General features: G+C 42.9%; 1 protein-coding gene across 1 annotated transcript in view; it reads right to left on the bottom strand.

Moving 5' to 3' along the window:
• The window catches only part of LOC121839367 (decorin-like), a 31,192-nt gene that overhangs the window by 13,071 nt on the left and 8,121 nt on the right, over window positions 1-10,000 (bottom strand). Inside the window, exon 2 of the mRNA XM_042297873.1 lies at window positions 5,225-5,463. Within this exon, the coding sequence (XP_042153807.1) occupies window positions 5,225-5,444 (220 nt within the window). The 5' untranslated portion in view covers window positions 5,445-5,463. The remainder of the gene's footprint in view (window positions 1-5,224; window positions 5,464-10,000) is intronic.

Genomic DNA, 10,000 nt, shown 5'->3' with positions numbered 1-10,000 from the left:
CACCAACAAACTAACATGGTCCAAGCACACCATGACAGTCGTGAAGAGGGCACGACAAAACCTATTCCCCTCAGGACATTGAAAAGATTTGTCATGGGTCCTCAGACCCTCAAAAGGTTCTACAGCTGCACAATCGAGAGCATCCTGACTGGTTGCATCACTGCCTGGTATGGCAACTGCTTGGCCTCCGACCGCAAGGCACTACAGAGGGTAGTGCGAACGGCCCAGGACATCACTTGGGCCAAGCTTCCTGCCATCCAGGACCTCTATACCAGGCGGTGTCAGAGGAAGGCCCTAAAAATTGTCAAAGACCCCAGCCACCCCAGTCATAGACTGTTTGCTCTGCTACCACACGGCATGCAGTACTGGAGTGCCAAGTCTAGGTCCAAGAGTCTTCTAAACAGCTTCTACCCCCAAGCCATAAGACTCCTGAACATCTAGTCAAATGGCTACCCAGACTATTCACATTGCCCCCCCCCCTACCCTCCTATCTCCACACCACTGGCACTCTCTGTTGTCATCTATGTATAGTCACTTTAATTAACTCTACCTACATGTACATACTACCTCAACTAACCGGTGCCCCCGCACATTGACTCTGTACCGGCACCCCCCTGTATATATTGTTATTTTTTACTGCTCCTCTTTAATTGCCTGTTACTTTTATCTCTTATTCTTATCCTTTGAAACGGCACTGTCAGTTAGGGGCTCGTAAGTAAGCATTTCACTGTAAGGTTGTATTCGGCACATGTGACTCATACAATTGGATTTGATTTGATTTGAATCGTCCATTAAAAGTAAGAACATCTATAAAAAAAACATGTTTTTGTTCAAACTTGGGAGCATTTCCATAGCAATGTCACGGATAAAATGGCTGGTCAGATCGTCTCAGTGCTCTGCAGATTATGTTTTCATTTAAGAAAGTCGGCTTGGCTGATACATAAGTAAGTGAGAGAAACCAGAGGTTGAGATAGTACGCTCTGTTCTTGTTGAGATACTGGCACGGTAACATGACCTCTTGACAAGTGGCAGACTAGAAAAATAGGAGCTGAATGCCAACATAGTCCCTTTATTGTAGCAATTTCAAAGCCAAATTAATGTGATATCAAGCATATGATTTCCCTGGCCACTCGCCCTCATGCTTTCAGCACATCCAAGCATTAATTGCAACATTTAAAAATGTCCAGCCCTGCAATCCTTTCTCTCCTTGTGAGGGGAAGGTCTGTTCAGTCATTATGGGTCTGATTGTCCCTGAGTTGAGCGTGAATTTTCCATTACGTTGTCCATTCACAGCAGCACAGTGTAGCTACGTCTGTCAGCAACACTAGTAATGACTCAGTTCAGTTAGAGCATTGGGAAAAAGAAGGGCTTCTGTCATCCACAGCACCTGTTGACACATAGGGACCCATTAAATCAAACTCTCCTAGATAGGATAGTTCAAGGCAACTGGGAACATTATATCCCATTGACGACTGTAACATCAGCCTGTTTTTAATCTAAACCTTAATGAAACCGAGCATTTTTTTATGAAGAGTCTTGTGTTAATTAAACATAATTTCCTAACTCAGAAAGAAAGGAAGATGTTTTGATAGTGCACCACCAGGGTTGGGGAGTAGCGGATTACATGTAATCTGTTACATGTAAGGGATTACAAAGAAACGTTAACTGTAATCCGTTATGTTACCAGCAAAAATATAGTAATCAGATTACAGATACTTTTGAAAAAATAGATGATTACTTTGAGGATTACTTTTTAATTCAGAAAGAGTGTTTGAAAAAATAAATATTTGACACTTCTCTGTTTTCCCAATGACATTTTAAATCAGCATTGAAAAAAGGAGCACGTTTAAATTTGTTCCACCTGAGCACAGTCAGAGACCACTATGATGACACACCAAATGTGTTTGATGGATTGAGGGAAAAGAGCAGGAATAGGCTTTTGTAGGCTACAATCCAAGCTATGTCTTCCAATGGTGTGACTGCTGTCGGCATCCAAAGATTATCCAACTTGAATAAACGCTTGGCGGTAAGGATGACAGCAGTGGTTTAGTCTACGGTGATGCGGATATCACTTATTATTGATATCTACATAGTGCATTGATGTGAGTCACACTGCTGCTCTCTCATTTAGCTCTTTGCACCTTACAGATTGTGGTTGTTGTGGATGGCTGTTCACAAATCTAAATGTGTATTTGAACCCAATAATGTTTGAATTCAAGAAGTTTAAGCTGTCTATCAATCATTGTTTTTGAAACCAGTGAAAAATATGTTCTTGCAACAGCTGCATAGTGCAGATCCACGCTTATGGAATACATTTTTTATTTAACCTTTAATTAACTAGGAAAGTCAGTTAAAAACAAATTCTTATTTTCAATGACAGCCTAGGAACAGTGGGTTAACTGCCTTGTTCTGGGGCAGAACGGCAGATTTGTACTTTGTCAGCTCAGGGACTTGAACTTGCAACCTTTCAGTTACTAGTCCAACTCTCTAACCACTAGGCTATGCTGCTGCCCCAATATAGGGCTTTTATTGCTCAATCTAATTCATGCTGGAAAAAAATGTATAAATCCATAGGCCTAATTGACACGTGCTCAAACTTGCACACTTTTTATATACTTAAAGGGGCAGTCTGTAATTTCTACATCCATTTGTGGACTTATAAATTATATATACAGTATGTCCATTGATTCTTGAAGAACATAACTTATAAATGCCTCATGAGCTTAGTTCAACTGTCACACTCCACAAGAATCCAGAATATAAGCTTGTTTTACTCCAGTGTTTGTAAACATTATAAATGTAAACAAACACTGTAAAGCCTCATAACATGGTTAAAACATTTTTTGTTGTTGGTATTAATCTAAGAGTGGTTATATCACTCCAGGCCCATCCCTCAGCTTTGAACCAAAACAGAGGCGGGGCAGATGTTTTCTTATTGTTTCATCTGTGGATTTACCCTTTAAACAGCTGCATATTATTGCATATTAAGATATCAAAGTGTCATCAACAAAAAGGTAAACAATAGGCCTATAGCTAAAAATGCAGCATATGGCATTCATTTTTCACACGTAAATATCACTTTTCAGTAGTGCTCAAAGTATGCCATTCCATGAGCACAGCATTAATTGTTCAACTGGAATCAGCGAGCCCAATGAGTCCTCCATGACCACAACATCATAAACAATAATAATAATAAGTCCTTAGTTTTAGGGTTATGCTCAGGTAAAACAATTTGGCTAATCTATACCTCCAAGTCCTATTCTTAACGATGAAGGGGTATAACATTTATTGGAATGACTGGAATTCTGATGGACTTTGGTTTTTAATGTAAAGATATAATTTAATCATATTATTATATGTGGCAGAAAGCGATGGGTTAGAAGATGTCAACATAACCAACCCATAAAATTAAATGTAATATCCATATATGGCCTGTTATGTAAACTTTAACACTGATTTATCCTGCAATAGATGTCGTTCAATTGGTAACATACATTGTTGTCTTCTTCTAATGCCTCTTAAGGGGAAAGTAATCTAAAAGTAACAGAATGTAATCAGATTACATTACTGAATTTGGGTCATTCAAAAGTTACGTTACTGATTACAATTTTGGAGAAGTAATTAGTAACTGTAATGGATTACATTTAGAAAGTAACCTGCCCAACCCTGTACACCACAATGCCTGTCGAGTAATTGCCAAAAGTATTTTTTTAATAAATGTACTGTAACTACGTCTGGTGAATGTCTAGACTACTAGCCTCTGCCCTACTTCCCGCTTCATCTCTGCACATACACATTTGATAACTGTAGCACGCACCGCCAGCTGGACACCTGCAGAAATAAGGCTCTGTGCTAACTTTTCCTTTATCATCCAGTTTTCTAACTGTAAAAGGGGGTGACATTGGATGGAAAGCAAACCAATCCAATCCAGCCCCCTCCGCTCCCAGGCCTGTGTGTGTGCCAGCAGGTCTGGGGAACAGATGCAGTCTCCAGGCCAGAGGGGCCGGTGCCGGAGATGAGGATCCAACTCTGGGGCTCCTGGGAGACGTTCAGCGCTAACAGGACCCAGTGAGGTAATGGAACCAGCCCTTTCCTGATCATCAGTCTCTCCATCTGTCTGTCGTAGTTGTTCTGTCTGTCTGTCTGGCTGCGTGGGTCAGTCTGTGTCTTTCTCTGTCCCTCTATCTCCTTCTCTTTCACATGTCTCTGTCTCTTTCTGTCTGTGTCTTTCTCTTCCTCCACTGGAACTCACAGATTCCTTGATTTCCCTCCTCTCTTTCTCTGTCCCTCTCCCTCCTTCTCTTTCACAGGTCTCTGTCTCTTTCTCTGTCTCTTTCTTTCTTCTCTCTCTCCTCTCTGTGTATACATCCCAGTCCATCTGTACCTCTCACTCTGTCTTTGTCTGTCTCCAGTATTCCTCCCCTGCTCCTCCCTTTTAAAACAAGAGTAAAGCCCCAAAACCAACCAAACTCATAGAGAAGAGAAGTTATACAAGCTACATAAGCTACAGCCAAACAACTGGGTCAGTGACTTCCCTTGGCAGAGCAGTAGTCCTAGAGATGAGTCAGGCCAAAGCATAAGGGCGAATGAAGCAAATAAACAGAATAATCTAACAAACAATTAAGAGGATCAAGTAAATTATTTTAACTGTGTGGAAACAGAGCGCCAGGCTAATTCGTGGCAGAGTTTGTTTGCCTCCGGAGGGGATGGAGAAAGGAGCGATCTGACAGAGAAAAAAACACGCTTTAGAACATTGGGCTTGTTAAACCGGGTTGAGTTCGAGACTTTCCCAAGCCCCGCTAACCTTTTATATCCCTGCGTCTGCAAAAACAATTAGGAAAATTAGACAAAGGCCAAAGTCCCGGCAAAACTATGTCATCGTCGCAGAAGAGCATGAAATTCGCTGCATCTGAGAGCGTTTAAAGTGGTCAAGCTGGGGCGATATTCTTTTAGGCCAATTAACGAGCTGATGATGGGTAGATCAAACGCCAGACACTCTTTGAACATTTCTCTGAGGTCCCCAGATGGAGGGAACACCTCTTTGGGAACCAGGAAGATGTATCTTGTAAACTGCCTCAGTTAGACGAGAGAGGGAGAGAAGAGCTGATGCAACAGGTTGTCTGTATTACACTGACAAATTGACCTCAGCTCATGAAAGCACATTGAATCACAGAAGTACATACTGTTATGATATTAAATATAATTTATTGGAAGAGTGTCTCACCTAAGTCGGAGCACTGCACCACGCGCAGGTGGCACTGGCAGCGGAAGGGACACTTGGGTCCTTCGGGCATGGTGGGGATGTCCACGCTGGGCTCGATGGGCACCTCTGGCAAGCCAGAGCCCGCCTCATCCTCCATCATGAAGTCCAGGAAGCCCGACTGGCGGAAGGGAAGTGACCAGCACGCTGTGACCAGGAGCAGGGAGAGACAGGCTGACCTCATGGTGCCTTTGTCCGGGAGCCTAGGAGGGAGGGAAAAGGTCATGGCTTAGAGGTTAGAACTACTGTAGAGGGGTGCATGGGTATTGGTGGGTGGTAAAGGATGGGGGCAAAGGTGAGAGGTTAAGGTGTTCTACTTTTAGCAATAAAGAAGCTTTTTTTTATTGTATTCCATTGTCCTCCAAGCGTTGCTGACTCTCCTCTCTCCTTCAGTTTGCTCATCAACTCAAGCACCAGGGTTCCAAAGTGAGGTGGCGGCTGTGATCCCTTCCCTAAGAGGTCAAGGATAGAAAGAGGCCAACCTTTCATTTAAAGTAAAGGGTTGTGAGGTGTGTGTGGGGGTGACAGGGTGAGAGGGAAAAGGAGAGAGGGTAAAGGTCAGAGGTAGGAGGCTATAGGCTAGAAGGCCAAGCACCTGGAGTTGTTTAGGTTTGTAACAGGTCAGCAGGGGGAGAATGGCCTATTTACCTAAGAAAGGTTAAAGAGGAGAAGTCAGGGCAAAGCCAAGAACATTGGGGAATGTATCAATCTGTAAAATGGGACCAACAAGGCTGTACCAAGTGTATGTGCACTTTCACAGAGCAGAAACAGTAAGTATGCATACATATTAACAATATATGGTAACGATTTGTGAAAAACATCTTGTCAAACCAATGATTACTGTATAATTGTACAGGAAAGTCATTGGTACTTGTACTGTTTTCCTTGTTTATCTCTCTCATTTTCAAGGCCCTCTAAGACTACAGGAAACCAGCCATATGCTGTGTGAAGTCTTCCAGTCTTCTTCTCTGACCGACAAGTCATGACCGCAACGGTCATCCATTCCAGTTCATTTTTGACCCACTCAAGCCTTCTGGCCAGTCCAGTTCCACAAAACACACTCTGTCCAGTCAAACTGACCCTGTACTCCAAGCCCAGACAAACACAGCCTGATTACTGTACTGTACTTTCAGTTCTCTCCAACTGATTCAGGGTCAGTGTTATTATTCAGCTCATGATGTTTGTGGTTACACACCGCCCCTTCAATTACTTTGGGACCAAAGAGAGAGGCGGGTCTGCTGGACCTTTGCATGACAGACAGATTGCTGGGTAGGTGACTGTGTGTGACTGTGTGTGACTGTGTGTGTGTGTGTGTGTGTGTGTGTGTGTGTGTGTGTGTGTGTGTGTGTGTGTGTGTGTGTGTGTGTGTGTGTGTGTGTGTGCGTCCGGTTCTTAGGGTGGCGTCAGGTCAATGGGAACAGGATCAGGCATTACGGCGGCTCTCTCTGAACATCCAGGGTAATTATAGGTCTAACCCACACTACAGCCATCACACAGACAGACAGAGCTACATTACAGCACTCAATGGGAACAGAGTTCTCCGAGAATACTGTATCACCGTTGGGATCAATCTCATGAAAAACAAATGATGAAAAAATGTATGGGTTGATGGATTGAATTCCTACCGTGTGGCATTTGCCTCTGCTCATCGTAATATGGGTGGACGAATAAAACATGGATTCAATGGGATTTTATTGTAACTCTGTGACTTTGACTTCTATTTTCCATGGAGGACTGAGCCATAGCCTATGGAAACATGTTATTAAGTAGCCCTGCATGAGCCTTGCCTTATTCAAGCTGGAACGACTCATAGGGCAGGAGCCATTCTCCTGTTTCTGTAACATGAGGCAGCTTGATGTACAAGTACACCCCCTGGACAGGATGCTAGTCTATCACAGGGCCTTACCTCCAATCTATCTCCTTAACGCTGAGTGTCAAGCGAGACAAATCATGTCCCGTTTTTAGTCTTTGTTATGACTCAGCGAGGGATTGAACTCACAACCTTCCAATCTCAGGGTGGACACACTAACCACAAGGCCACTGAGTTGGAAACAAACACTCAGAGATAAAACATATCCTATCTTAGCTGAACAGTAGAGCACAAGAACATGTTGGTCCAATCTCTTTGAACAGGGCAAATCTTGGCTCTAGGTTTAACTTATCTATAAGTCAATATGTAGGGGAATCCATAATGAATACCCTGTTAGTTGTCTTGCCAAGATGGTTAGTCTTTTTAAATCTCCATTGGTCTGAGAGCAGGAAACCAAAGAGATAGCAGGGAGGAATGCTGTACTGATTTGCATTCCACGAAAATAGTGCATTTTAATAGCCTGTTATATTAAATCAAAATTCAATAAATCCAATTTTTTTATATGGATAAAGACTTGCTAAAGTGCAAAAATTCTGCATTTTGACATGTCGACCCTGTTACCCATAGATAGACAGGCTAGAAATGTTACAACAATTGATTTTGTTTTATGATTGCCACTCCCTGTTGCACACAACACACTTCCATTCCCCCTGTCACAAGGGGATTTATGGCTGATTTAAGATGAAATCACATGTTTGTTTTTGAAAGTTACACTGAAAAGGCACTGAATTGGTGGAACGACCCGTATAGTCCCTGACCACTAAGCATGGATCCTGATCTCCTCAGTGTTTGGACATTAGCCACTGCTGGAGGTACACGCAGGCAGGCACACACAGAGGAATTCATATTAAAAGCAGCCTCCTGTGTGTCCTCCCATTTCTAGGTGATAATAAACATTCCTGAGGCGTATTAAAACAAAGCAGGGCAGGAGGGAAGAGATACCAATCTCCTTGAAGAGGGAGATCTGTCAGTCATGTTTTTATTAAACACTATAAGACCGCTAATGAACTCCTATACTGGAACATTAGCAACAACTGTATAATACTACCTGCTGATTGGTTGGTAATATGCTAACCCAACAACGGCACATCCAATGTGGTGCTAGTAATGATCAAAACTGACATGCATGTCTAGGTTAGCTTATTTCATGTGTACAGGCATAGTACGCTAAGGATTTGACACAATTGTGAGAAAAAAATGAATAAGGAAATGTTTGAAGCTTGCAAACCATGCAAACCATGCAAACCATGCAAACCATGCAAACCATGCCAATCTAGATCTTGATTCCGGTCCATTTAGTAGTAAGGTGCAGTAGCCTAACTGCAGTGAATGCATTTCCTTTCTCTAACTAATCTGTATTCTAGAGAGGCTGAGCGATGCCACGAGACCCAACAATGTAGAAGGGAGTTCGTCACAGTTTGGTTGAACCTGTGCAGGCAGACACATTCCATTAGACGTCCCACTGAGCCCCAGGCATTGGCTCTTTCATCAGTAGTTTCCTGAAAGATATCCAGGAGAGAGGAGGGGAGAGGAGAGAGGGTGGAGGTACAGCTTCACAAGCATACAGAACTAATCTGGCGAGGCCCCCATGGTGCATCTGGAGCATCCATTGGTTAGATCACAGACGGCCCTAAAAAAACATGCCTCGAAGTGCAAGTCTGTGTGTGAACCTAGAGGGCTGTGTCCACGGCACGCCACGACACGACAGAGCCAATCCTCTGCTGAACCACTTTGAAGAAGCCTGCCACCGTCAGCACTTTGACTGGTCCTCTATCCCATCAATCTCCCATCTTCAGACAACTGCTTGGCAATGCCTATTGGGCCAGCAAGGCCTTCTCTCTCCCTATCTCTCTCTCTCTCTCTCTCTCTCTCTCTCTCTCTCTGTGTTTTCTCTCTCTCTCTCTGTGTTTTCCTCTCACTCTCTCCCTCTTTCTTTCTCTCTCTCTCTCTCTCTTTCTCTCTGTGTCTCTCTCTCTCTCTCTCTCTCTCTCTCTCTCTCTCTCTCTCTCTCTAATTGATGTTTTGTTTATGTGGATCTTTTGAATGAGTTCTCAGTGTACTTCTAACGACTAATTCCAAAGGGCTTTACACTGTTTGTTGACAGCTGTATATGAAAGGCTTTGAGAGGGCTGAGGTGCACAATACAAAGTGTGTGAGTGAAGGCCTGACATGGGTTCAGTCATTGTCTAGGTATCTAGACCACACAGCGTTGTAGTTGATCCTGCTGTAGGGTAACGTCTCCGGGAAGCAGTTGTCAGGGATCTAAGGACCATTGGATATAGTTGGTTAAATAACTAACAAAATAGCTACCCGAACCGTCTGCGTTGACCCTTTTTGCAGTTACTTTTTTGTCTCTGCTACGGTTCATTATCTGTCACTTTATTCCTAGTTGTATGTACATATCTACGTCAATTACCTCGTACCCCTGCACATCGACTTGGTAATGGTACCTCGTACCCCTGCACATCCACTTGGTAATGGTACCTCGTACCCCTGCACATCCACTTGGTAATGGTACCTCGTGTATGTAGCCAAGTTATCCTTACTCATTGTGTATTTATTATTACCTTTATTAATACATTTGATTACTTTTCTATAATTTCTCTATTTTCTTTCCCTCTACATTGTTGGGAAGGGCCCGCATGTAAGCATTTCACTGTTAGTCTACACCTGTTGTTTACGAAGCATGTGATTAATCAAATTTGATTTGATTTGATATGATCGTGGTTATTTTACTAGTGTATACTGCAGAGTAAAACATGTATTTGACATCGATAAGAATTATTGTTCTGGATATTGTTTGATGGCTTAGGGAACTTGAATGGGCAGAATAGTGTGGCACTTTACAGTGTGGTTTACCACTCAAGTTG

The sequence above is a fragment of the Oncorhynchus tshawytscha genome, linkage group LG15 (genome assembly GCF_018296145.1).
Source record: "Oncorhynchus tshawytscha isolate Ot180627B linkage group LG15, Otsh_v2.0, whole genome shotgun sequence".
Taxonomy (NCBI): domain Eukaryota; kingdom Metazoa; phylum Chordata; class Actinopteri; order Salmoniformes; family Salmonidae; genus Oncorhynchus; species Oncorhynchus tshawytscha.
The sequence above is the reverse complement of the archived record's forward strand: the minus strand, read 5'-3'. Positions and strand labels throughout refer to the sequence as shown.